Source organism: Dama dama, chromosome 5 (assembly GCF_033118175.1).
Source record: "Dama dama isolate Ldn47 chromosome 5, ASM3311817v1, whole genome shotgun sequence".
In the NCBI taxonomy this organism is placed as follows: Eukaryota; Metazoa; Chordata; class Mammalia; order Artiodactyla; family Cervidae; genus Dama; species Dama dama.
The window spans coordinates 111,516,658-111,543,731 of NC_083685.1; the positions used below are offsets into that span (position 1 = coordinate 111,516,658).

Below are 27,074 nucleotides of genomic sequence, written 5' to 3' on the forward strand. Positions count from 1 at the left end.
CTCCCTCCCATTTCATCTCAGTGGATTTCGGCTGAGTGTCTCATCACCTCTCGCCTGCACCTTACAGCCTCGTCCTAATTGGGTTCCCTGCTTTGTCCCCAATACCTCTGTGCCACTGCTCCTCCACCAACAAAGCTACAGCCTCCTTCTCCTGCCCAAGCTCCAGGCAGGTACAGACATGAAACAGATGTGGTGAGAGCAGGCCCCCAGGGGCCACATGTGTATTATACTCAGCCCTCTCCAGGAAGGAGAATTTGGGGACATGAGTGCAGGACCGTCACATAAGCTGTCAGTTACACTGTGATGGATAAAATGAGAGCAGAGGAATCAGCATGGGCCAAGATCAGGAGTCAAGAAACAGCTTGGAAGATGCTGGCTACAGGAACAGGGGAGGGGAGGCGGGCAGAGGCTGGAGCAAGCCCACTACAGACCAGAAAGGAGCCTGGACTCCAAGCTATAGGCCACATGGAGTGTTCTGCCCAGGAGAGATCGGCCAGTGATCATTAAGGCTGCACGGCGGGGAAGAGCAGGGCTGGAGACTGAGAGGCCAGCACGGAGGTTCCCCACTGAAGAGATAGATATGGCCTGGTGTCCTCCAAAGTGGGGACTCACCTCTAGTCAGCTCTTCACCCCTCCTGAGGTTTTGAGTTGGATGTATTAATTAAATCAACTCCAGCTCCTGGACACTCCTTTCTCTCTGCTTCGTCCCCCTCCTGCCTTTTCTACACACAAGGCGGCCACAGACACTCAAGATCCAGCCATCGAGGAGGTACCAGGCCAAGGGAGCTCCGCCCCCCTCATTCCTCTTCCTCAAACAACCTCCATCAGATCAGTGTGTTAGTTTTATTTTCTTTGCTTTGGTCTATACAAAAAAAACCAATAACCAAAAACATAAAGCGATCATAATAAAACTCTGCTGGGACCTCCCCCAGCCCCCAACACCCATGTGCAGGAGGTGGTGGTGGGGAGTTCGAAATAGGAAGAGGAAGAGAAAGCCCCTCACCGCACACCAGAGGGGTCAGCCAAGAGCACTTCTCGGGGGCCAGCTAGGGTAGTTGTGTGGGCGGGAGGGGGGTTCCAGGGTGCTGTCCCCAGGCTCCCCTAAGAGGGGCCAAAGCCAACTGAGCATCCCAGGGAGGGAGCAGGCAGAGTCCTGGGGCAGGGACAATCTCTCCATGTCTCCACCCCATCTTCCCAGAGGATCCCTGAACTTTCCAAGACAAGCTTTGGATTCTGGGCCTTTTGGCCTTGAATGGGGGCCTGGAGATCCATGGGGCTCAGCACGGTTGGAGTTCAATGACCAAATCAGAAGCCAGAGCCTGTGGGGCCCAGGCTCCTGGAGATGGGCAGCCCAGGAGGAGGGGAGAACTTCGGGGGGTGAGGACAAGGTGGGTGCCTCGAGTCTAAAGTTTTAGTGCCAGGGCCTCAGGGGTGGGAAGGGGGTGTCAGGCCCTGGGCCCACGGCCCAGAAGAGAAAAGCAGGAGCAGATCACCATCCCAAGAAAGACCCCACAGAGGACCTCTGGAGGCACAGGGCTCGGCAGAAGTTGCAGCCCTGCTGCCCGGGCTCAGGCACTTGGCTCTCTGGCCCCATCACCCGCACGGAGAACCTCTCAGATGGGGAACTGCACCTGGGGGGGGGGGTGCGGGGGGGATGCAGACACAGAGGGGTTAGGCCAGGCCCGTGGCCCCTGGGAGCTCGTGCCACTCCTGCATCATCTGCCCGCCACCCACAGAAGGGGCAGGAACTCGCTGCCCAGAGCAAAGATAATAGAACAAGGCAGACGAGGCATGCCTTCCCTGGGGCAGCTCAGCACCCAGAGGCCCCACGCTCGCTCCCCGCTAAAGGAGCCAGGGTTTCAGGGAAAGCCTGAGAGGCCTCCCATGAGAAGGAGGTCCTAAGGGAAGGGAAGCCCAAGTCTCAGCAGCCCACAGGGGGAGAGAGAGCTGCAAAGCAGGGGAGGGGGCGCCATACTAGGGTCTGGGCAGCTAGGCCAGCATGTGGTCTGCATTTGGGTAGGGGGGCCTGAGGCCGTCGCTGTAGGTGTCGATGGGATAGTCCCCGTCCATGTCCATGTGCATCTCCAGTGGGTCCATGGGCACATCGCTCGAGTACATGGGGCGGTAGGTGGCGTCCATGTCTGGCAAGGAGAAGGGTCTCAGGCTACCCTGTGGGGGTCTGGACAGCCCTCAGCCACACCTTCCACCCCTTCCTGTCCCAGTGGGCCGGACCCCCCCCACCCCCACTTAGGGACCTAGACTTCAAATCAGGGACCTGGCCAGGAGTTGGTGTGAACACTACAGTGGCTGTCACTGGTCCTTTGGCCCTGGGGACACAAAGCTGCTCCCTCTCTCACACACACCCACACAGGACGCCCTGTGCCCCAGGGTCCTGAGCAACTCTGCACCCACTTACCATCAGCATAAGGTTCATTCATGGGGATCATGCTCTGGGCCTGAGGATGGAGACAGAGAGCAACATTAGGGGAGAGGGGAAGGGAGGAAACACAGGCTCTGGACTGGGGCGGGGGAGGCGGGGAGAGAAGAGAAGCAAGAGATGTTTCCCTAGAGGGGCCAAGGAGGTCTTCCCTGGTGGCCCAGTGGCTAAGACTCCAAGCATTTCCAACACAAGGGGCACAGGTTTGATCCCCGGTCAGGGAACTAAGACCCCACATGCTGCACAACCAAAAAACAACAGATAAAGGGGGGCCAAAGGAAAAGCAAAGACCCCTTGGAGGCACCTGCAGAATTAGAGCAGCCCTGGGGAGGGGAGTGGTGGGGAGAGGACTAGATAATGGGCGTCAGGAGCGGCCGCACGCAGGATCGGGGCAGCTATCAGCCTATAACAGCACCTTTGTGCAAGTTAGGGAAAGGCACTCCTGCCCCAACACTTTATATCAGTTTGAACAAAAAATTGCCATTTTGTAGGTCAGAAACAGTAGATGGGCCAATCTATTACTTTCATCTGCTGGGAATTGTCATAAATGATTCAATTATAAAATTAAAATCTATTGGGAATTCCCTGGCAATCCAGTGGTTAGGACTCCGCATTTCCACTGCAAGGGGCCCAGGTTCAAACCCTGGTTGGGGAATTAAGATCCCCCATTCGGCATATCAAAAAAAAAAAAAGAAAGAAAATTAAAATCTATGAAGCTGACAAGATGGTAACCGCCCCCCCCACACCCCTCCCCCCGACAAAGTGCTGTCCTCGTTGCAGTACTCAACTTGCACAGCCGGACACTGAGACCCAACCCAGGATACTCACAGCCTCCCAGGCAGCAGGGTCGTGCTTGAAGAGGGAGTTGGTGAGCTCCACAGACACCCGTTTGCGGTAATCTGGGTTCTTGTCCTCGGAGATGCGGAACAAGACGGCAGCAGCGTAGGTGGCTGAGCAGGGGAAAGGCCAGGCCAGGCAGGTCAGGTGCTTGCCTCCGCCCGCCCCCAGCCTCCCTCCTCACCCTCCTGGCCCCCTTGCGCCTAGCCCAGCGCCTCACCGGTGCCCTCGTTACGCGAGTGCAGCAGCTCCATCAGTGGGGCCGACGCGCCCTCCGCGTCAATGGCGTCCGCCGCCTCTTTGTCCTGGGCCAGCTCGCAGAGCACCCCGGCGGCCACGCGCTGGATGTTCTCCACCGAGGAGTACAGGAGCTGGGGAGGGGGCGCAGGGTGGGCGTGAGGCGAGCCAGCAGCGCACCTCGCCACCCTGCCAGTCTCCGCCCCGCTTTTCTGGATATAACTCAAGCCCATGCAAAAAGTGTGAAAAGTCTAAGTAACATCTAAAGAAAGGAAACGCAGGGAATTCCCTGGTGATCCAGTGGTTAAGACTCTGTGTTTTCAATACCGGGGCGTGGGTGCAATCCCTCCTTGGGGAACTAAGATTCTATAAACCCTGAGGTAAGGCCAAAAGATTTTTTAAAAAATTCTTTTAATTTAAAAAAACCGCCACAACCCCCTACCCAGACACAGCTTCTTTCCATTGGATTTTCATCATAGTCATAAACACAAATTTGATTCGTTTTTTTAAGACTTTTTTTGATGTGGGCCATTTTTTAAAAATTTGTTACGATATTGTTTCTGTTTTATATTTTTGGTTTTTTTACCTCCAGGCGTGTGGAATCTTAGCTCCCCAACCAAGGATCAAACCTGTACCCCTCACACTGGAAGGCGAAGTCTTGACCAATGGACCACCAAGGAAGTCCCTGATCCCTGTTTTTTGATCAGACATTGTAGCATAAAGCATTTTCCCATATTATTCAGTAATTTTTCCTTAAAAAAATCTATGAATTCAGGGACTTCCCCAGTGGCCGGTGGCTAAGACTCTGCTATCCCGCTGCAGGGGGCCTGGGTTTGATCCCTGTTCAGGGAACTAACTTCAAGCCTGTGAAGAAACATGGCCAAAAAACAAACAAAATAAATCTGTGAGTTCATATTGGTACTCAAGAGAGAAGGAGAATGCTACAAAGCAAAACAACAGTAGAAGTTTAAAAACCTCATCCATCACAAGTGGAAGCAGCTACCAGCACCGATTCCTTATTCTGAACATTAATAATTAAAGGAAAAAGTTTCAAAAACTGAAAATTCTTCCACACCATTGTCTATGTCCGCATGCTATAATGGACCATTCTTTTTTTAACCATTCTCTTATCACTGGACAGTCAATTTTCAGTTATTGTTAGTGCAGTTGTCAGCTGCACATATACATCTATGCCACATTTTAAATTACATTATGTTATTTCATAGAGTCCCAGACCTGTACTACTTGGTCAAAGAATACAAATATTTTCAAGGCTGTCTATACGCACCACAAAGTTGCTTCCTGGAGAGGTTTTACCACCTTATCTTCCCACCAGCAGGGTATAAGACTGCCCATTTTATCGCATCTTCACCAGCACAAAGCACTCCCATTTTTTTTTTCTTTGCCAATTTGATAGTGGAAAATGAGCTCCCCCTGTGGGGTAAGCTTCATTTCTTTTAAACCCCTGGGGTTGTTTGAGCACTGTTTGTTTATGAGCCACCTGGGAATTAATTACATGTGCCTCTTTGTAGATAACTACCGAGGTTTATTAATGAGCCTTTTATATGAAAGATATTAAACTCTTGTCTGTTGCGAGGTTTGCAAATATTTTCCCAGTTTGCTGTTTACTTTTCAATGATTTTAGGCTATTTCTGACATGAAAACCTTAATGTTGTTTCTGACATTAAGAATACTTCCTATTTTCGTTTGTGGACTCTTCCTTTACCTCTGAGCTTGGAAAGCCTTTCCCATGCTGGAGTTTGCTAAGTGACCGTGTCTGGTGTGGCCACTTTTCTCCAAATGCTTCCAAAGACCTCGGGATGCTTGGCCCAGACTGCCTCAAACATTCCCACTTCAGTAGTGGGGAAAAGCAAGGGTTGGGGGAAACCTCTCCTGCCCACCTGCCCCAGACTCACCTGCACAAACAGGGGGATGGTGTTGAGTCGGAAGATCTCCATGCGGTTCATGGGATCCCGGGCAAGGATATGCAGGGCTCCAGTGCAGCCTTCCACAATCTCCTCCATCCTCACACCATCCTGCACGAAAGGAGCCATTGGGGTATAGCAACACTGAGCCTAGGGAGTGGTCACCCCCAAGCCAGGACACTGGCAAACCTCACTGATCCTTGGAGTTGGCCTCAATCACAACTTGCCCCCCTAGTCACGCGCTCATGTGCGCACACGTTCACACAGAGGGCAGCCAGACTCTCAGGGCGGGCAGTCACAGGCCCCAGCAGCTCACTTACCGTGTAGGGCTGCTGTGTGCCAGCAGCCACATGGCGCTGGGCATCCTGGTGGGCCTTGACCAGCAGTTGGACAAGGCGGGGAATGACTGCTGCCTCCTGCAGTGGGGCGTGGTTGGCTGGGCACAGGGCCAGATTCCTGATCAGGCCGATGGTTGCCTGGCAAGAAAAAGGGCGCCCGTCAAGGGCACTTCGTGGACATCTGGAGGAGCCCACTTCTCCAGCATCATGTCCTCCTTCCCCCTCGTCTCTTCTCCCCCAGGCCAGCCATGGATGTGCTGGAAGGTCTTCAGAGAATGACGCTTCTCCCAGCCCCTTATTCCATACGATCTCATTGGTCCTCATGTCAGACTCTCATAGCCCCTGCTAAAATGATACTCCATCCCAGAATATTCCACCAGCCCCCAGGCCTTGACCCTCACCCCTGTTCCCTCTCTCTTAATGCCCCCTCACGGACAATATAGTCTTGCTTTTCTGATGGTTCCCAAACTCTGATTATCAGGGAGTCCTCACTAGGGTTGACCCCAAAGCCTCTTGCGTAGGTGACACTCACAATGTGATCCAGCTGAAGCAGTGGGATCTGGAACGAGGTCCCTGCCCCAGGCTCCTACCCTGCCAGCTGGCTCTGGTGCCCTCTGACAAGACCCCCCTCACTCTCTGGTACCAGGTGTCACACACCTATAGCTCTGCCCTGGCTCACCCTCACCTCCCCTGTCTGTGACAGGGAACTGACACATCTGTCCTCTACCCAGGCAGCCTCCAGGTTCCCTGGCTCCCAGTGGCAGACACCAAGTGCCCCCATAACCCTCTCTACCCTTCATCTCTTTAGCATCCTTCCTGAGTTTGAGCAGGATGCATGACACAGTACGGACACCCTTCCATCCACACGCGGCCAAAGGAACAAGTTCCTGAGTATGGGTTGAAGTGGTCTCACTTTCTGGTCGCTGCCAGCCCTTCAGGGCTTCTCCACTTCTCCAGGGCTAGAATGCATGGATGAGGGTGACCTCACCATCATTCATATTCATACGACTTTGAGTGTCCAGACCTTCTATAATTACTGTGCCCCGTGGACCACCAAAATCACCTGGGGGCTCGTTAGAAATGCAGGGTCTCAGGCCCACCCCAGGCCTACCAAATCTGAGCCTGCAGTTGAATGAGACCGCCCAGAGTGGTCTCGTGCGCCTTCAATCCTGAAGCTCTATTCTAGCTGATGGCCGAGCTATAAGATAGAAGGATTCTGGGTCTCGGGAGCAGAGCCACCATGGACTGTGGAGGCTCTAATCCTGTCTTCAGAGCTCCTCCCCTCGCCTGGCCCCACCGGGCAGTGGGCGGTACCTTGACCAGTGGCCACTGGTTGGGCTGGTTGAGCAGCTTGACGATGGCCGGGATGCCATAGTTGAGACGCACGGAGTTCTGGGCCATCTCGGCCTCAGGGTGGCGGCTGGTGAGGTGGCGCAGGGCACAGACGGCTGGCTCCGTGATGTCATCCTTGTCACCCGCGCGCAGGATGGCATGGATGAGCGCCTCCACCCCGCTGTTCTGCGTCACCAGCGTCTTGTTCTTGCTGTTGTTGCACGTCAGGTTGGACAGAGTCCCCGTGGCACAGGTGAGGACATTGACGTCGTCCACGCTCAGCTGGTTCACCAGAATCTTCAGCACGCTCTCCAGGCCCTCCTGGGGTTGGGGAAAGCAGTGGAGAGTGAGGTAGACCCCCAACCGCAGGGGCTTCCCAAGTATGCCCAGGGGAGCGAAATGGCCTAAGTGGGGGGTCTCCAGCCCACTCAGTACAGACTCCCTGGGCCCTGAAAATCTTCAACCCCACGATCCTGCCAACACCCCGTGAGACGGCAGTTCTACCCGTGGAGGATCTGGGGCTGAGAGAGGCTGAGGGCCTGGCTCACAGACCCACAGCTCATGGGCCAGATCTGAACCCAAGCCTATCTCTAAGCCCCATTCTCTCTTCTCCAGCCCCTCCGGCTCCTCCTCTGGGTCCTCAGACCCAACAGAACTTGACTCATCTGAGGGAGGCCCCTAGGCCAGAATGAAGTTGTTGAGCCATGCCTCAGTGGCTCACTTGAACCACTTTTATATGCTTCTTCCCTTTCTGGGCCTTTGCTGCTGCTCACTCAGTGGTCCCCAAGCCAAATCTGCCTTCAGGAAACATCCCTAAGCCAGAAACCTCATTTCTCCCAGGGAAAGCCACGTGGGCCTTGTGGTAGAATATAAAAACCCCAGGCGCTGAGGACAGACAGTCCTGAGTTCAAATCCCAATTCTGCAGTCTACTAGCCGTGACCAAGGCCATTTCTTAACTCCCTGCGCCTGTTTCTTCTTTCCTTTTTTTTTTTCTTCTATGAAAAATTTCTTTTTCCTTTTTATTTTTTCTTGGAGTACAGTTGAAAACTTCATTGTTAAAATTTTTATCTTATATTGGATATAGTTGAAAACTTTTTAATACTTTTATTTTATACTGGAGTATAGTTGGTCAACAATGTTGCATTTCAGGCGTACAGCAAAGTGATTCAGTTATGTATACATGTATCTATTATTTTTCAAATTCTTTTCCCATTTAGCTCATTACAGAGTACTGAGCAAAGTTCCCTGTGCTATACAAGAGATCCTTGTTGGTTATTTATTTTAAATATATCAGTGTGCACATGTCAATCCCAAACTCCCAATCTATCCCTGGCCCCCAATTTTCACCCTAGCAACTAGAAGTTCATTCTCTAAGTTTGTGAGTCAGTTTCTGTGTTACAAATCAGTTCGTTTGTATCATTTTTTTGAGTCCTCGTGTAAGTGATGTCATAAGATATTTGTCTTTCTCTGTCCAACTTAAGTCACATAGTATAATAATCTCTAGGTCCATCCGTGTTGCTGCAAATGGCATTATTTCATTCTTTTTAATGACTGAGTAATATTCCACTGTATGTATGTACCACTTGGGCCTTTGTTTCTTCGGCTAACAACGAGCCCCACACTCTACCTCCAGGTACTGAAAGGCATAAAGAAGCCAGTGTCCCAGGTGCTTAGCTGAGCCTAGAACATGGCGGGTGCTCAATAAGCAGCCTACTGATGTAATTCTTAGCAATGACAGGTCTAAAGGAGGAACCAGAAAACTTGTCCCCAAACTGCATTTTTCCTTACGTTGTTTTTAGCCATCAGGGCCCCCAAGACATCACCTGCACCCTACTGCTCCCTACCCAAGGTCTAGGGTAGAATTGTTCCTCTGGTACCACCTGAACCCCAGCTTGGAAACATCAGCCCCTTTCCTCTAGTCCTCTTCTGAAACCCCTAAGAGGGATTAGAGCCTTTAGCTAATGGGATGAAGGGCACTTCCAGCCTCAGCCACAGTGGAAAAGATTTAGGGGCCACAGGCTCCTAAGGTCAGACTCCCAGACAGGAAGCAGGATGCAGTAAGATGGCTGAGGAGGTGGACACAGGTCTGATCACCTCCCTCACCTGCTTGGTGGCCACATCCGAGAGGTTGCGCAGGGTCCACAGGCAGTTCTGCACGAGGCGGGGGCTGTTGCTCGTCAGGTGCTTGCCCAGGGCCTGCATCCCACCTGGGGTAGATGAGCACATGTCAGCCACGGGGGAGCACAGCTGACTGAGCCTGGTGGCTGGTCAGGGGCCCCGCTCACTCCCACCTGGCTACATGAGCCATCCTCATGGGCTGCAGTACTCACCAGCCTCCACAATGGCAGGCTTGTTGCTGGGACACACGGACAGCACTTTGAGCACACGGCTGGTGGTCCAGAGCAGCTTCTCATAACTGTAGTTGCGCATGATCTGGACGAGGGCCTGGGGTCCTCCATTGGCCAGGATGATGAGCTGCGGGGAGGGGCGAAATGAGTGTGAGACAGATGGGGTCTATGGTAAGGAACAAGGAAGGAAGGGGGGTAGGTAACAGAGCTGTTATTACTGAGCTTTACCCAAAGCCTGAGCTTTTGTGACTATTAAATAAGCCAAATATTGAAAAAAATGATAATACAAAATGTTGGCAAGGATGAGGTGAGACTACTAACATACACTGCTGCTGATGGCATTGTAAATAAGGCAATCCTTTTGGAAAGTACCTGGCAATTTTTGTAAAAGCTTAGAAATATTAAAAATCCTTAGCCCTACTGATGAAAACAATTCCTACTTTTTGGGAAAAACTGTGTCTTGAATATGCTCATTACAGCATTTTTCATAAAAATGGAAGATCAGGAGCAACTCAGATGCCCTTCCTCAGGATAAAGTCTGGAGCCTCCATTTAATGAAATGTTATTTGCTCTTATAAAGGGTGGTTTTGAGGACAGTGTAGCAAAAAACAATAATAATAATTTTAATATCATGCATTAATAGAAAACATGCAAAGCTGTAAATTTCTATGACTACAACTGTATAAAAAATGCCCCCAGGAAAGCACTGGAGGAAGCACATGGTTGTGTGAGGATAATTTTTTCTTTCCCTTATCCTCAAAATATTCAGTAGTATGATGAAACATTACATCAGAATTTACATATATATTTAACCTAAAAAGAGTAAGGAAGCCGTGACGTGAAGCTGCAGTTGGATGGAGGGGGATGGCATGGGGGATGCAGGTCTTGGTTGGGGGCGGGAAGCGCTGGAGGCAGCACATGGTTGTGAGAGGACAATAGGGCTCAGCCCACCTTGCTCTCCTGGTTGCCATAGGCCAGGAGCTGCAGGCAGTCGGTGGTGATGGCCAGGAACTTGGGGTTGTTCTTGTTGAGCAGGGGCACCATCTTCTGCAGCCCGTCTGCCAGGCGCACTGCCATCTTGGCACCCTCCTGGTAGAGCAGCAGGTTGTGCAGAGTGGTGATGGCATAGAACAAGACCGACTCCACAGGGGAGCTGGGATGGGGGTAGAGGGTTCACATGAGTCAGGTTCCAGGTAAATGTGGGTCACCTCCTGCAGGAAAGCTCTGCAGGAAACAGCTCCTTACTAAAATTTCATTGTCCCTTGAGTCCAGTCTCATTTCTATGAACAGAGCACGCAGCACCTCTCCTCTCTCCACTGAGACCATGACTCCTCTTGCTCTGGACTCCCAGCTCCGTGCTAAGCATACCTGTCCCTACTGAGTTGGTCCCCTGGACCCCTGTCCCTGAGTAACTGCCATGTGGAAGGCATCATGCTAGAAAGGCCTGCGAGGGACTCAGAGAGGAGTAAGATCAGTATCTCCGCCCTTAAGGAACTCGCAGCTGGGTATGGGGATCAGGAAAAAGGCCATTCAACATTGCAAGGCAGGGAAAGATAAAGGTGGCAAGGGATTTTGCACAGGCTGTTCCCTCTGCCTGGAATACCCTTCCCGTCATCTACATCAGTCAAAGTCCACTCCTCTGTCTACCCCCTGCCATTAGAGTGAACAGCTTCTTGGAGCTCCACTGACCAATCTTGGGCACACCTTTGCCCTCATCCACACTGTATCCTGATAAATAACCTGAGAGTTACCTGCCTGTCTCCCCTGCTAGGCTGTGAGCAGCTGAGCATGAGGACTGGGTGTGATTCCGCACCTGGCACAGTAGGTGCTCAATAAATGTAGGGAAGACCAGGGAAGTTCAAGGGAGGGGACGCCCCTCGCTCCTGCAGGGAGTAGGGGTGGGTACCTGAGCATGCGGACCAGGGCAGGGATGCCGCCCGACTTGAAGATGGCAAGCAGCCCCTCGCGGTGGTGGGAGAGGTTGTGCAGGATGCTGGTGGTGCAGCGGGCCGTGTCCAGGTCACTGGTGTTCTGCATGGTGCGCACGACAGCCGCCACCAGCTGGGGCGAGCCCATCAGCGCCCGCCGAGACGCCTCCTTCTTTGACAGCTGGTTCACGATCATGGCCGCTTTGGTCACCACGACCTTGGGGGGTAAGAAGGAGGAGGGGAGGGTGTGAGCAGATGGGGCCGAGATGGCTGCCATTGTGAGAAGGAAGGGCCAGGAGACACCTCCACAAAGCTCAGACAGACCCAGGTCAGACTTCCCACTGATGAGGCTCTGGGTTAATGATCTCTCTCCACCCCAGGTAGGGCCCTCTCCTGCAGACCCCTGACTCTCCCCTCCCTGCCCTGCCTCCAGCCTGGCCATGCCCTCACAGACCGGGTCCTCATCGTTGAGCAGCTTGGTGAGCTCAGGCAGGGCCCGGGTGGCCAGCTCAGCGTCGTCCTGGTAGTTGATGAGATGCACGATGGCCGACTTGAGGAGCTGGGATGGCTCGGCCAGCCGCTGCAGGTTGGTGGTCTGCCCCTCCACCTGGGTGGCCAGCAGCAGCGAGCTGTCCTCTCCTGTCACACCGGGACACATGGCCTCCCGCACCCGCTTGGCTCTGGCAGTCGTGGACATCTGGTACTCCAGGTCACCTGGGGGCGAGTAGACAGGGACTGAGTTGTAGGGAGCCGGCAGGGGGACACTGGGGAGCAGGCATCCCATCTGGGCTCTCTGGGCTGACTTCCAGGCCACCACTCGCAGTTCTGCCTTTAACCAGTGACCTTGAGGAGGTCATCATCACCTTAGGCCATCAGCGGTAAAATGGGGCACCTCCTATTCCATTCATCACAGGGAATTCTTATGAGAATTAAATGACATAATAGGTGTGAGTTGTTCTTAAAAGAAAGGATGCATGTGCCTGACACATATCAATAAAAACAAGGTCAGAGTTTATATTATCAAAAAGAATAGTTAACATTTTTTGAGTACAGGCATACCTAAAATATATTATGCTTATATAATATATAAAAGATATGTAGTTCCCTACCACTAGAATGAAGAAGTGAATATTGCAGCAAAGTGAGTCATGAATTTTTTGGTTGCCCAGTGCATATAAAAGTTATGTTTACACTATTTGTAGTATCTTGTGTGCGACAGCATTGTGTCTAAAAAATGCACATATCTTAATTTTAAAATATTTTATTGCCAAAAAATGATGACCATCGTCTGAGTCTTCAACAAGTCATAGCAGCATTATCAAAGATCACTGATCACAGATTACCATCACAAAGAGGATCATCATGCAAACGTTTGAAATATTGCAATAATTACTAAAATGTGATACAGAGACATGAAGTAAGCAAATGCTGCTGGGAAAATGGCGCATATAGACTTGATCCATGCAGTTACCACAAATCTTCAATTTGTTAAAAAAAAACATGTGTGCCTATACTTTTTTAAAGGTCTTTTGGCCATGCTGCACAGCATGTGGGATCTCAGTTCCCCACTCAGGGATCAAACCCGTGTCACCTGCATTAGCAGTGCAGAGCCTTAACCACTGGACCACCATGGAAGTCCTATACCTATACTTATTATGTGCCCAGCAGTGAATTAAGTGCTGTCCTTATATTTTTCTCATTTAATCTTACAACCCTACAAGGCAAGGACTATTATTATCTCCACTTTACAGATGGGAAAACTGAGACACAGAGAGGTTATAAGAACCCAACTTGGGACCCGAACCCAGACAGCCCGACTCCAGAACCCAACCCTGACTCTATGCCCCTCCCTTAACAATCAGGTAGGGGTAGGATGATACAACCTCTGTCTCTTTCCAACCCTGAAATCTCATGATTCTAATTACACCCTCAACCTCCCCAAAGGAGGCAATTCTCCCATTATATGGTCAGCTAAATAGAGGCCCAGGGGCTTCCCTAGTGGCTCAGCGGTAAAGAATCTGCCCGTAACACAGGAGACGCAGGAGATACAGGAAGATCCCCTGGAGAAGGGCATGGCAACCCACTCCAGTATTCTTGCCTGAAGAATCCCATGGCCAGAAAACCCTGGAGAGATACAGTCTCTGGGGGTCATAAAGAGTCGGACATGACTGAAGTGACTCAGCAGCAGCAGCAAATAGAGGCCCAGAGGGTCACCCACTAGAATACAACAGATGACAGGGCAAGTTGGGACTGTGGGATCCACAAAACAGGAGGAGGGCTCTCAGTTCAGTCCAGGCTCCAACGCCTGGAAGGTCTGGAAGTCCCAGAGTCAGGTACCCCAGTTTCCCAGGCAGCCGTGCCATGGTGAGTGTCCCAAAGCCCAGAGGAGAGGGAGACAGAGGTTCCCCACTCCCATTAGTTGGGAAGGAGGGGACACCCACATAGCTTTCCCTCCTGGACACTGCACTTTCGCAACCAACACAAAGCCTGGCCCCGCCACGCCGAGAGGCCTCTGCGTGCTGTCAGGAGGAGCTCCCGGGGTGCAGAGGCTGAGCACTGCAATGGCCCAGGCTCCCACCACCTATTCTCCACCCTCCCCAGCTCTCAAGGCTCACCGTACCGCACCGTTCAGGGCCCTAGAGCCATCTGTGGGCTACAGATGGGACTGGATCTTCCTTTCCCCCAGAGAGGCAGGGCACCCCGGGCTGACAGGCATCCCCACCCTGACCAAGCCCCAGAACTGGACTCTGCCCCTGCTGAGTACTTGAGGCTCCTGGAGCAGAAGGACTGTGTCTTCTCCAAGCCTCTGGGTTCCCTGAGGGTAGCAGGGGTGCCTCCTCAGCACTCTCTACGTTCGTGAAGGACTGTGCCTCTCCCATCAGACTGGTGTGCAGGGTCTATGCCTTCCCTTCTCATTAGAGGTCCATGGAAGGGGAATCTGCCTCCCTCCCAGATTGGGGATGGGGGGCGCCATCAAGATGCTGCTCCTCCTCCCTCAGACTGCTGGGTCTAAGCACTGGTGCTGGGCCTCCCTCCGAAGACTGGGAGCCCCCTGAGGTCTGCCTCCTTTGACCCTGACCTCCCTCCAGGAGCCAGCTGCTTTTCTGCTGGGATAGCCCCACGGAAGAGTCCCCAGGGATCCTGACCTTGGCCCGGGGGCACCGACTGGGTGTAGGTGGTGGTCTTCTTGAGCGTGTATTGGCGCCCACAGGCCTCGTCCTCCTCCATGAGGCCCTTGCTGCTGACCGAGGGCACACAGGTGTTGGCCCCCGAGTGGATGCCAGAGTCGTAGGTATATGTCTGCTGCCATTCGGTCACCTTGATGGGCTGTTCAATCAGGTTCATCACCTCCATGGTGGCTGCTGGGGACACAGAAGAGGGGCAGGAAATTAGCTGACCAGGTGGGACATCCCATCACTTGGCACGGCTCCCATTTCCAGCCTCTCCCCAGGCCCTGCCCATCACCCCTTTCCCCAACCATGGCCCCAAGGGCCCCAGTGGGCTGTGGAGGAGGATTGGAGGCAGAAGGGACCAACCCAGGGAGGCCTGCCCAGGGTGGGACACCCGGTGTGAGTCCTGGGCTTGTATCTCCGACCTCCAGCCCAGGGTGGGATGAACCCTGGGGGAAAGGTGCCTTAAAGGGCCAGATGCTCCAACCCAACCCTGGGTTTATTGCAGTGAAAAGAAGCAAAGAAGAATGAGTTTTTCTTTTCTTTCTTGAGAACAAAGAACATAAAGAGAAGAGTGAGCAGGCCAGATTTACCCCTAGTTTTCACTTTAACTGTTCCTAATCAGGGAAGGACAGGGAAGCCTGGGGTGCTGCAGTCCATGGGGTCACAAAGAGTCAGACACGACTTAGCGACTGAACAACAAACTTGTAGTCTAAGTTTGCTTTTCTGCCCCGTAACTCCACTTAAGCTATATTTTGTGCCTATCATCCTTTGATTTTATGCTAATTACCTCCTGTATCTGGTGCTCACCTTCCCGGCCCTCTCTTTGCAGACCACCCCTGGTAGTTTTCTCTCTTTTTGCATTACAGAAAGAAGGCCACACTACAATACACAACAGAAAATGGACTCAACCCCTGGGCTTCGGGACCTGATGCCAGCCTATGACTACTTTTGAAACAATGCAAGAAGAGGATACAAAATCCTTATATGCTTGTTTCTCATCACCTACCCCTGACTGCGAGCCTTCATTTTATATAACCCTTCAGATTTTTTTTTTTTTTTTAACCCTTCAGATTTTATGGAAAGGGGGGAAACAGTTCTTGAGGCACAAACCTACTGTGTTCTCCCCCTCTGCCGGCTGAGGATTAAAGCTTCCTTTCTATTTCCTCTAAGCTCTATCTCTGTATTTTTTAATTCAGCTTCGATGGGCAGAGAAAGCCAAGATTTTGGTGGTAACGGGCTCCCTCACCTTGTGGCCCACAGCCCCAAACCCGTAGGGCAAGAGACGTCACTCAGAGCCTCCAGCAACTTCTAGGGTCCCGCAGGCCCACCCCCATCCACTGGGGCTCCTGGGAAGGGCTGCAAGGTGAGGCAGCTACACCTCAGGCACTGGGTGGGAAACTGGGAAAGTGGGTGGGGCAGGGAAGCAGTCAGACAGGTTTCTCTGGGAGCCTCAGAGACTCCAGAATCTTCTGCACACTGGGCAGGATCACGAGTGACCCCAGAGGCTCAGGCCTTAGGAACCCCATCTCTCCAGCACCCCAGCTCCTAGAAGCCTTCCCCAGAATTCTGAGTCCCACCAACCAGTTCAGACCTCAGCCACATACTCCTGGGCCATTCGCCACTCAGCTGCACCCCCATCCTCATCTGTAAAATGGGGCAGCACCACCTCCCACCACCAGCCCAGCCGCCCACCTGGCCACACAGCAGGTGCTCAATGTCGGTGGCCATGGCCGGGTATCAGACTCCCCCAGGGTGTGTTCTCTCCGCAGGGCTGGGCAGGCCTCAGGGTAGTCACTGTTACTATTCAGAGACTTGGGGGCACTTGGGGGTCATGAATAGCTGGGCCTGACTCTGGACCGGGGAGGTGACTCTTACTTGGCCTGTCCACCTCCCTTGTCACGGGCGCTGACCTCCAGAGTCCAACAGCCAGGAAGCGGGACCAGAGAAGCTGTACCCCGGTGAGGGCCTACCTGGTGCCTTTCAAGACCGCCAACATCCTCACAAGTGGGTTTCAAAGCACATGCTCTGCTTCCCAATTGACAGATGGGGAAACTGAGGCTCCACCAGGTGAGGGGACACAGCAGAGAAATGACAGCCGGGACCAGGCTTGGGCGTGAGCGACACCCATCTGCGGTCTGTGCACACCCAGCATGGCTTCAGATGGCAAGTAGACCCCAGGCTGGCCCACCCAGAGGGGAGGCAGCACCCGGCACCTCAAACCCGTCGTCCCATTGCATTGGAGACCATTTAGGGATGAGGCTGCAGTGGCTGGTGAGCCTGGTCCCTCGCCAGGAACAAAGGTCACCATAGATATGTCTTCCTGGACAGGCCCAGTGCCACCTCCCAGGAGGACGCCAGTCCTTCAAGTCTCCCCGCCTTTCATGGTGACCCCTCCCCTCCTCTGCCTGTCAGCACACCTGTAACAGGTCCACTCCCTGGAGCCTCTTCCCTCTCCTCCCATCACCCCAAGTGACTCAGAGTTTCGGGCTGATAAATAGAAGCAGGCTCGGCGCCGCCAGATGTGCCCAGCTGCTCTCCAGGCCGATGCAGCTATTTCAGGGGGAGTCCTCCCCCTCACCCCTGCCCTAAGCACATGCTGCCCGCCCAGCACTCCTGCCTTCCCTGAAGAGACAAGACAGAGAACACAGGAGAGTTTGAGAGGAGAAAGCCTGTCTCCAAGCAGCCCCCAGGGAGAAAATTCAGGCAGGAAGCCTTGGACATCCGAGCCCGGAGAAGGAAGATGAAACTGCGTCAGTAAAGACAGCTGCATTAACCCTGCAAAGGCCACTTTGCTGGGCAGACAGCTGAGCTGCCATCTGGCCGCCGAGCCTCAGCCAGATTCGCTGAGGACAAACTGGACATCTCCCTGTGGCTGATTCATGTTGATGTAGGGCAGAAAGCAACACAATATTGTAAAGCAATTATCCTCCAATGAAAAAAAAAAACTAAAACTAAAAAAAATTTCAAACCAGCACTCAGAGGCAGAAGGGAAAGCCCTGCTGGGGCTGGGTTCCAGGCCTGCCTGCCATGCTTGCTGAATGTTACCAAATGATCTTTCTACATCTCTTGAGATGATTGTATAATTTTTCTTGTTTATTCTATAGTGAGTTATTAAAAAAACAAAACTGGGTATCTCCAGCCCTGTCAGTAAAAACAGCCCATCTGAGCCAGAAAATGCTGCTCCCCAGTAAAGACCATCACCTACCCCCGGTGCTTTTCAGCCAAGTGAGAGATGCGGGCCTTGGCTAGAACCTAAGCAACAATCCACTCACTGGCCCCAGGTCCAAAGGGACCCTTGAGGTCAAGGCTAGCCATAAGAGAGGTGTTTCCTAGCAGGCCCCTCAGCACCCCCACCAGCCCAAGCCTCGAGCTAAGAAAAGCTGAGGGCTGGACAACTGCCCAGGGTGAGACAGAGGCCTCACGGAGGTCAAAGGATCCACCATAGTGGAAGGATGGGGCAGGAGCGTGTGTCTTAATTAGCAAATGAATCTCATGCTTCCTAGAAGCAACCCTGGTCAGCATTTGATTATTCTAGTTTCCAGATGAGGAAACAAGCGCCATGCTGAAAAACAGTGGTGCTCTGCTCAAATCCAGGTCTGCCTCACTGCCAACCAGCCTCCTCCCCTAACTCCTAATAGGGCACCTGCGGGAAGAGGGGACACCCTGGGGTCAGGGAAAGAACGCCAGACACCTGCAGAGAGACCAGAGGCAGGGAGCTGAAGGGAGCACAGGTGGAGCCAAGCGCTGGCTGCTCAGAAATCAGGAGTCACAGGTTCTAGTCCCAGCTCTGCTGGCTACTGCTGTGTGTCCTTGGGCAACAGCTGTCCGTCTCTGTGCTTCATCCACAGAGGGTGACCCAGGTGATCTCAGAGGGACGTTGATATCTAAGATTCCAGGGATAAAAAGACAGAATTCCCACGACAGTCAAGAAAAGGCTGAGGGTGGGCAAGGTCAGAGGTAGAAAGCAGCTCAGAGAAGACACACCAGAACTCTTCGTGAAGAAAGGATGTGGAGGGAGCTACTCTCAGCACAGGAAAGATCTAAGTAAGACCTCAGGCAGGACTGTCAAGCAACCCCATCTCTTCTCACCTACTCCTCAGGAGAACCAGGGGAATTCTCTCACAAGAAACCAAAGTGCTGGTTTTGCAGTTCCCAGGGTGGAGGAGGCCGCACCCTGTTTGGGCTCACCCCTCTCTGCCCTGGACCTGGAGACCCACAAAGCCCCTGGTCAGAGCCAGGGTGGAAGGAGGCGAGACAGACGTGGGCCCTGCCCAAGCACCCTGGCCGGAGACGGGCAGAGCCAGACACAGGGCGGGGCTCTGAACTGAATGGGGTCGCTTTGTTTAGCAGTGGTTCTATTGTTGGCGACACAGGAGGAAGAAGCCAGCTCAGAGATCACAGGATGGGATAGGGACCTCGCAAGGGGCAGGAACAGAGAAGAAGAGGGGCTCTGGAGAGGGGGTGCAAAGGACCCTTCCCCCACTGGTCCACACTGGCCAGGAATCTGCAAGCAAGCAATGAGGCTGCTTTGGGGCGCACTCTGCCCTCCACTCCTGCTTCCTCCTCTGCATGGCCAACCCAGTGGGCTGTCACTCAGCACTCTAAATCCAAGACTGTCCTGGCAGAGTGCAGCCCAGCTCTCAAATAAAAAATAACTCCCAGGACTTCCCCAGGAGTTAGCACTCTGTGCTTCCACTGCAGGGGACACAGGTTCGATCCCTGGTTAGGGAACTAGATCCCATGTGCAGTGCAGCATGGCCAAAAATATTAAAAAATTAAAAATACATAAAAAACTCCCACCAGAGCTACAGGCTCCTTCCCCAGCCAGCTGGGCTGGGCTGTATGACACCAAGTTTCAATCAGACATCTGGAAATCAGAACAGCAATTGGTTGCCCGAGAGGTGTGCTGGGACCTGGCTCAGAAACGTTCCATTAGAGCAGGCAGGGCTTCCAGAAGGTCCTTGGGCCAGAGGTCAGAACCCTGTGCAGATGCAGATCACAGGCTCAGGCAGAGGAAGGGGACCGAGGACAGGGTGGAGTCAGGGGAGAGCTCCATCCAGCCCCACCTCACACTGGCCATGTGCCCTTGGGCAAGTCATGTGATTTCCTGAAGCCTCATATTCCTCCTCTATAAAGCGGAGACAGGGACATCCCTGACAGTCCAGGGGTTAGGACTCCGCCCTTCCACTGCAGGGGGCACGGGTTCAACCCCTGGACGGGGAACTAAGATCCTACACGCTGAACGGCATAGCCAAAGATAAAGTGGAGACAATCAAGACAATGCTTTCTTCAGACAGTTGTAAGTTGTGTGAATGGTACACAACCATGACTGCAGAAGGCCTCTGTTGATAGGAAGGACCCAGGCAAGTGTCCTTCCATTAGGAAAGCAAAGAAGTTGCAGAGGAGGCCAGCAAAGATGGGCCCAGTAAGGTAGCTGGCAGTCAGCCTGCTTTTTAGGACCCAGTACTCCAGGGGCTTCCCAGGGCATGCTAGTGGTAAAGAACCTGTCTGCTAATGCAGGAGACACAGGTTTGACCTCTGGATTAGGAAAATCCCCTGCCGGAGGACATGGCAACCTATCCAGTATTCTTGCCTGGAGAATCCCGAGAACAGAGGAGCCTGGTAGGCTACAGTCCATAGGGTCGCAGTCAGTCAGACAAAACTAAAGTGATTTAGCATGCATGTACACACACCCAAGGTTAAGACCCAGGCTTCTCTTCCCTGACCTCTCAGATAAGGGCTAGGAGGAGAGTTGCCTCCTGGTCCTAGGCGAGAGCCCCTGGGGTTGGGGGACAGGGTGTGGTTGGGGAGGATAAGTTATATCCAGGTCCTGGGAGGGGAGGCCAGGGGCAGAAACAGTGCTGCCCCTGTCCCCGGTCACATGTGCTACGGTCTGCAGTCAGGGGGCCGGCAGGCCAGTCAGGCCTGGACATTCCCCACATAGCAGCCCCAGGGGAGAGGCTGGGCTCTGCAGGGTCACCAGCCCCCACCCTTCCTCACTCTGTCTCTGGCTCCAGCAGAGATTTGGCCAGCAGGCTCAAGCACAGACGGAAACAGACTCTAGAAGTACAGAGACGTGACTACTTCCCTTGAGAGCCCTGTCTCCCCCTGGTCAGGCTGGGGCTTCCCAGGGAGGCCACTCCCCTCAGACTAATGGCTCCAGGAGAAACACCCCCACCCGTGGACAAGATGTTCCCTGGCCAAAACTGTGGTCTCCCCCATCAGACTGGTCATTCCAAATGGGCAGAGACTGAGGTGGGCACCAGCCATGGCCAGGGCTCTGGGGACAGGAAAAGACACAGAAGCCCATCCTGAGCTTCCGGAGGAAACCCCTCACTTCCGGTCTGGAGGACAGCCCGAGCAGCGGCCCAGGCCTGGCTGGGGGTGGAGGAGGTTCAGGTCAGGCTGACCCAGCTGCTGTTTATTTTCTTCCTTCTGGGCTCCTGCCCAAAGCAAACAAACCAGGGTGGGAAAATGAAGGGGACTTGGAGGAGAGGGAAATGCCCGGCCAGGTGGCTGGACCCTGGGAACCTCCGGGCTCCCCTGGAGAGGACTCCAGCTGGAGATCCATTCCCTGCTGGGGACCCTGGGTGGGCAAAAATCCCAAACTAGCAGATGACCCCAAACCAAGACTCCTGGGAATGGAAAAACGCTTTACCAGCCTCAGGAAACAACCGCTAAAGACTCACTTGTGTCAGTGACATATCTCAATACACAAGTGCCTGCTGCCCCCACCCAACCACCCCAGGGGGGTCTGGGGAGCCCAACCCCAGCTCGTGTCCACTTCTCAGGCTGTGATTCCCCTGGGTTTCATTCTGCAGGGATTGCTGCCTGACATTCTCCTGGAAAAGCAAGAAAAGATCCAACTGTTACTTCCCTGTTCAGCATCTGCTGGAGAAAACCAGGATTTGGATAAAGGTTTGGCTAAAATTTGTTATGTGTATACAGAGCATGAGATCATCCGAGAGCAAGGCTGAGAAGCAGGAGGATGATAAGAAAAGAGGAGGGAAAGAAATGTTAGAAGAAATGTAGATGCCTCAAAGGATAGGATTATGGATGACTTTTTTTCTTCTCTCATAAACTTTCCTAAACTTCCCAACTATTTTGCAAGTGAGCAGATATTACTTTTTCAACCAAGCAGGAGGGGCAGTCATAGTGAGTACAACCTCCACTCACCCCCAAATAAACAGTGTATTGACTGCCCAGCCCTGTCTCAATTGTCCCCCGTGCCTGCCACTTGCCAGAGACAAGAATCCAGAGACAAGAATCTGCTGTCCCCACAGTGAGGAAAGATAGCTGACCTATTAACCCACACTCTGTAGGTTACAGAAAGCTTCCTGCCCTGAGGGCCCCCAACAGCTGAGGTGCCAAGAGGCTGAGCAAAGGGGGAGTGGTTAGAGTGTTTTCTCTTTGGCCTGGCCAAAGAAGCTGCTGGAAATCAGGGCAGTCCATGCCTCCCAAGACCTCCACCAGATTCAACCATGTCCCAGGAGGTAGGCCTCATGGTGTCCCTTGCAGAGACACAAACCCTGATGACTTGCCCCAGTCACACTGCTCTTTCTCTTCGCAGGGGTCAGTGGGGAAGTGGCTCATGGCTCCCTGCCCCTCTCTGAGCCAGGTCTCTCCTTCCAAAAGACACAAGACTAAAAGTTTCCCCAGGAGGGACCCACCAGACTTCAGACTTGCCCCCAGACAGTAGTGATTCCTGCCTGCTCTCCTGGGGTAGGCTGGCCCTCCCCAACTCACATGGATGGGGCCCTGCTTCATTCCCTTCAGAGGAGAGTCAACTCTTAGCCTCCAGGGGCATCTCCCTCTTACTCATCAACTCAAGACCTCATCTCTAACAGGTGGGAAGTCCTTCCTCCTGTCTAGCCTCCATTCCTTCCATAAGCATCCTGGGGACTTCCATGGTGGTCCAGTGATTAAGACTCTGCCTTCCAAGGCAGGGGGTGTGGGTTCAATCCCTGGTCAGGGAATTAAGACCCCTATGTGCCAAAAAGGTGGAAAAAAAAGAAAGGAAGAAAAAGAAGGGAGAGAGGTGGGAGGGATGTTCAAGTTGGGAGGGGACATGGGTAAACCTATGGCTGATTCATGTTGGTGTTTGGTAAAAATGAATGCAATACTGTAAAGCAATTATCTTTCAATTAAAAATAAATAAATTTTTTAAAAAAGATTAAAAAGAAGAGTCCTGATGGCTTCTGTATTCTGGGTGGGAGGTGGGGGGGAGGTGAGGGTGGAAAACTACGAGCCTGTCACCCTCTTTGTAGCAATCAGCCAGGACTGAGTTCATTCTCTTTCCTTGTCTGTCACATCAACTCTCCTCACTCTTCTCTTCTCCAGGATCAGTAATTCCCCATGCCTAGGGTCCCCTCCTGACCTCAAGTGATCTGGAAGCCCAAGGCCAATAGGCTCAGTACCCAGGCTATATTGACACAGATAGAGGCCCATTTCCCAGGTCCGTCCGGGTGTCAGATGCCCAGTTGGCAGACATGCCAGAGCCAGGCGGGTCTGAGGACAGGGACACCAGCCCCTCCCTTCAGGACCAAGGCTCTGCTGACCCCACCCCCATGACCAGAAAGGCCTTCTCAGCAGCAGAAAATCTACTCCCAGCCCCCAGGGCTCCCAGCTCCAAAGCTGAGGACAGCCAACTTCCTGCCCAAGAGCAGCCTGGCAGCGCTGACTGGTAGAGTCCAGTAGGACACTGGCCCAGTCCTAAATCTGATGCTCATTTCTCTCTACTCCCCAGGGAACAGCTCCCTCCACCCTTCTCCCCACCCCCCCCCCCACCCCCCCGACTTGCTTGGCACAGCCCCAGCCCCCAGCAAAGCAGACAACTCCCACTTCCTATACAAGGACAAGCCCAGAAAAGTCCGTGGTTCTGCCCAGCTCAAGCCGGGAGGCAGCAGCAGCTTTGACCCCTGCCCTCCTCTCCCTGTCATAACCTCCTCCACACATCCGCCACAGCCCCTGGCCTTTGGGAAACAGCCCCCTCCACCAAAAACCAAGCCATGGAGCAGGGAGGTTTCAGAAGGCTAGAGGCTGGGACATGAGTCACCCCTGACAAACCTGCCCCCACCTTCACCACCCACACACACCATCTTGGGCCCTTTTGAACTCTCATCTCCCCAGACTCCCAAGCAGAGGCTCTTAAAAAAAGCAATGGCAGAAAAATTCTTCCCAGAGCCTCAGTGGGGTGATGTAGCAGGACGACAAGCTCTGGGCATGGAGCCAAAGGACCCAAACGCCAGCTGTGGCCCTGCTCAGGCCTCGCTGCGCAACCTTGGACAGTTACTTAACTCCCTTGAGTTAAGTTTCCATTTCCTCACCTGTAGAATGGTGAACGATGCTTGCCTAGAGAGATGATCGTAAGGATTAAGTGAGAACAATTCATGAAAGTGCTTGGAATTTGTAAGTAGTCCCTTGTCTTTTAAGTTACCATTTTTGCCCAGGAGATCACTGAGGTTCAGACAGGTGAAGTGACTAGTCCAATGGGAAATGAGTGACAGAGCTGGGAACCAAACATAGCTCAAACCAAGTCTAAATCCCTATGCTCAAAACTGCCCCACTATAACATCTGTCCAAATAACAGCTCTTCTGTAAAGGAGTCAGCTACCCCCATCTCATTCTAAGGTGGCTCTTTTCCCCCAAGCACTCCCAGGCCAGGGAGAGAACCCCCTCACCTGTACCTGCCTGATCAGTACCCTTTTATTCCCACACAATGCATTCTCAAAGCCTCATCTTTGGCAGCCCAAACAGAGGTTCCAGAGGAAATGGGGTGTAACTGGGGTTCGGGTGGGACCGGGAGAAATGAGGGAGAGGGCTCCTGTCACTCTAGCTGAGGTTTGATCTAGCAAGAAGTGACCTCTTGGATCCTACCTTTTCCCCACTCCCTCCAGTCCACTAAGTAGCTGGTTTGCTCCTCCTAGCAATACTTCCTCACCTCAGTATTATCTTTTCATCGCAGCCACAAACAGATTAGCTAAATTAATCATCTAACCAGTGTAATTACAATGCCTTCCCCTCCTCCACTTCGGCAGAGAAGAGGGAAAACAGGTTATTTTGCCCAAACTCCTCGCCCTTGTGACACCCACTGGAGCAGAAGAGGCACGGGACTCCCCCTGACCTAGGGCACTCCTGGGGGGCGGGGCGGGTTCTGACTTTCACCCCCACTCCCCCATCTACCCCAAAGGTAGAGTTGTACGTTAGGAAGGGTCTTCCCAAGCGAATCAGAGCAAGCAACCCTGATCCCCCGAATCTTCCCTTCATCCCAGGAATGAAGGAGAACCTGGCTCTTACATTCCCCACTCGGTTCCCCCAAGGAGGCCAGGGAAGGGGCTCTCAGGAAACTGGAGGAGGGGGCGGGCAGCGGCGGCGAAAGCAACTCTGCCTGAAACCCTCTCCGCTGAAGCCTTCCTCCTTTCCCCTTCGAACTCTCTCAGGAAAGGGGGTGGGTGCAAAAAACTCCAGAAGGAATGTACCTTCGAAAACCTAGAAATCTAATGGAAATCCAGCCCCATCGCTCCGCTTTTCGGACTCAGTCACCAGCCAGCTAAAGGACGTGGGGGATGGGACGGAGAAAAAAAAGACCAGAGCAATCGCTCCCCCCCCACCCTCAGTTAGCTAGGCCCGGCCCTGCCCCACCCCCATTCCTGGGGAGGCGGGCAGAGAACTGGAGCGAGCCTCTAGCGCAGGCCTCCTGCGAGGGGGGTGTGGTGGTCCCAGGAGGCAGGAAGAGAAGGAAGAAGCTGTTTCCCCTTTGGCCCACCCACCGCCCCCCTCCTTACCCCGGCCCCCATCTCAGGCCCCAGGGGCCCAGCAAACAGGATGGAGGTGGGGGCAGGGTGGACAGGGTCACAGCGCAGGCACTAGCCCAGGTTCAGCCTGGCCGACTGGGGGAGGGGACTTTGCTCCGGGAAGGACCCCTTAAGCCTGGGGGGAAGCCCCGGGCCAGGAGGCAGGCAAAGCCCCAGGGAAAGCTGCGGTGAATACTTCTTCCTGAAAAGTTTGTTTGGGGTGATTTTTTCCGCCAAGAAGGGGATAGAGAGCAAGGGTAGTCCTGTTCCCATAATCAACACTCTGGAAGCCTCAGCTGCGGTAACTGGGCGGGTGAATTCTCCAGGCGTGCACGACCCCTTCGCCCAGACCCCAGTTCTTGGACGCGAGTGCCAGACACCGGCTGCGCGGGGGAGCCGGGCCCAGCACCAATCCCACTGCTATCCCATCCCGCCTCCGATGGCAGAGCTAAGAGCCCGGCACCCAGGGAGGGGAGCCGAGGGAGGCGCCGCAGGTACAGTCCCGACTGGGTTCGCAGAGCTGGAGGGCAGGGCCTCTGGACTCCCTGTGCTCACCTGCTTGGCAGGTGGGGCCCGCGTCGCTGGGAAAATGTGCGCTCAGCCCCCAGAGTTGGGCAAACCGGGCGCAGACAATAGGGCCCCACCCAGGCCTGGGGGAGTAGAGAGGGAGGGAAAGCGAGGATGACGCGTGAGGTGGGGTGAGGGTGGCCCCAAAGAGACCAGCGGCAGCAAGTTTCCCAAACAGTAAATTCCTGACTACAGAGTGAGCGCTGGGAAGCAGGCCGAGCAGGTGAAAGTCTCCCCCGCAAGAGGCAGGGCCAGAGTCAGGGACGCGGCGTCGAGAGAGCTCCGCGGGCCCCGGGGGAGGCGCGATCCAGGGGCACCTGCCCTGACCCCTCCCCGCCCTTTCCCCGAGCCCCGAGTCGCGCTCCGCCGGAACCTCGCGCCCGCTTGGTAGCAGCGCCCAGGACCCCAGCGCGCCCCCTGTCGCCAGTGCAGGGTGGCGCTCCCTGGCTCCGGCCCTTACCTGCCCAGAGACGACGAGGATCGGCCTCTCGGCCTCTCGCTACCCTTCCCTCGCCCCAGCGATACCTGCCCCCCTATCGTCCGCACCTGCGTTTGGAGCCTGGCTGGGCTGGGTAGGGGTCGGGCCGGGATGGGAGCCGGCGCGGGCTGCGAACTGAGATCGGCGCGCTCGGGCGGCGGCTGCTCCGGACTCTGGCCAAGGCAGCAACTCAGTAACCGAACAAAAGGCGAAGGGACCTGACAGCCAAGCCACGCCTCTCGCCCCCTCGTAGCTCCGCCCCCAAGGGCGACGCCCACCCGCCGATGTGGGCTCACTGGCTGCCTCGCCAGACTGTCCCATCGAGGGGGTGGAGTCTCGCGTCCAGTCCCCTTTCCCCGCCGCCTCTGTTTATCCTCTGACCATTGGCCTCAGGGACTGCCACTCGGCCCTAGGGACGGTCTCCAACTTGAGGTTCCATCCTAACTCCGCACCTATTGGCAGATTGAAGGTTACTTCTTCCTGATTGGGCAAGGAACTGTCAGTAAGACTAAGGAAAGAACCAATGGGAGGGAGGGGGTGTGTCTTGCCCCACCCTACCTCCGAGCAGGTAAGGCTGATTACTCTCCCCTTCCCCCTACCTGTCCAACAGGTGAGTCAGGGTGCGCCATGGGAAAGGACAGACGCCTTCACTGGCTAGCCAACTCAGCGTCAGGCATGAT

General features: G+C 54.0%; 1 protein-coding gene across 2 annotated transcripts; it reads right to left on the minus strand.

The window, feature by feature from the left end:
• Positions 1–829: 829 nt before the first annotated feature.
• JUP (junction plakoglobin) lies at positions 830–26,621 on the minus strand. Of its 2 annotated transcripts, none has more exons than XM_061144000.1 (14): positions 26,463–26,621; positions 14,530–14,745; positions 11,838–12,097; positions 11,362–11,600; positions 10,407–10,608; positions 9,438–9,582; positions 9,211–9,314; positions 7,089–7,427; positions 5,757–5,912; positions 5,428–5,547; positions 3,495–3,645; positions 3,266–3,387; positions 2,417–2,456; positions 830–2,141 (listed from the first exon to the last, which is right to left on the minus strand). In XM_061144000.1, the coding sequence occupies exons 2-14, from the start codon at positions 14,735–14,737 to the stop codon at positions 1,990–1,992; spliced, it is 2,238 nt and encodes a 745-aa protein (XP_060999983.1). In that variant the 5' UTR covers positions 14,738–14,745; positions 26,463–26,621; the 3' UTR covers positions 830–1,989. The 2 variants fall into 2 exon arrangements, with proteins under 2 accessions (XP_060999983.1, XP_060999984.1); XM_061144001.1 differs by having other exon boundaries at positions 14,530–14,742; positions 26,463–26,609.
• Between the last annotated feature and the right edge of the window lie 453 nt (positions 26,622–27,074).

What these genes read in the sequence shown, in the direction of transcription:
- JUP (XM_061144000.1), bottom strand. Translation starts at nt 14,737, where the DNA reads ATGGAGGTGATGAACCTGATTGAACAGCCCATCAAGGTGACCGAATGG. An exon ending in ATGGCAACCAGGAGAGCAAG is followed by an intron (nt 9,583 to 10,406) that starts GTGGGCTGAGCC and finishes CCCTCCCCGCAG; the next exon opens with CTCATCATCCTGGCCAATGG. An exon ending in CGGATGTGGCCACCAAGCAG is followed by an intron (nt 7,428 to 9,210) that starts GTGAGGGAGGTG and finishes CCCCAACCCCAG; the next exon opens with GAGGGCCTGGAGAGCGTGCT.